Source organism: Apodemus sylvaticus, chromosome 7 (genome assembly GCF_947179515.1).
Source record: "Apodemus sylvaticus chromosome 7, mApoSyl1.1, whole genome shotgun sequence".
In the NCBI taxonomy this organism is placed as follows: domain Eukaryota; kingdom Metazoa; phylum Chordata; class Mammalia; order Rodentia; family Muridae; genus Apodemus; species Apodemus sylvaticus.
The window spans coordinates 13,236,001-13,236,617 of NC_067478.1; the positions used below are offsets into that span (position 1 = coordinate 13,236,001).

The following is a 617-nucleotide window of genomic DNA, read 5'->3' on the forward strand; positions in this document are numbered from 1 at the left end:
GCCTCTGCCAGTTCTTGGCTTGGTGATCCTGTCAGGGACGTCACTCAGCCTGGCAAGACCCTGATTTCCCTTACATCCACCTAAGGATGTTTGATATGGACTTGAGAACCCACACAGCCAGAGAAGGAAGAGCCCTGAAGACTTGGGGACGGCTGGCTCCAGGAGTCCCTAAAGATATGAAATCCAGAGAGAGCAGAGGGAATCAGTTTTCAAAATCACCAAAAAGCATTTCCTGGTCCAGCCTGTACTCTCAAAGTGTATGGGCCTCTCAGCAGCCCCAGAGGAGTCTCGCCAGCTATCTGACCACCCGTCCTCCTCCTGTAGTCCTACAAATGTCTGCAACAAGCAAGCCCTGTTTAACCTCTGCACAGAGCTACCAGCTTGAGCTCCCTGCCGTGGTGGGTCCAACTGAGACCCCTTCACTGGCTCTGTCCCTTCTACAGCCCAGCTCCCTCACTCACCTTAATCTTGGAGGCATCAAACTCTGCTTCCTTGGGGCGCTCTGGCTCAGGTGCAGCCGCAGGTGCAGCCGCAGGTGCAGCTGCGGGGGCCGGAGCTGCTTTGGGGGCCGCAGCTTTGGCATCGTCCTTCTTGGGCTCTGGCTTCTTGGGGGCCAT

The 617-nt window shown here is 56.4% G+C and overlaps 1 protein-coding gene across 1 annotated transcript in view; it reads right to left on the reverse strand.

The window, feature by feature from the left end:
• Nucleotides 1-617, reverse strand: part of Myl3 (myosin light chain 3) — a 5,136-nt gene extending 4,519 nt beyond the window's left edge. The window contains exon 1 of the mRNA XM_052189276.1: nucleotides 462-617. Within this exon, the coding sequence (XP_052045236.1) occupies nucleotides 462-617 (156 nt within the window). The remainder of the gene's footprint in view (nucleotides 1-461) is intronic.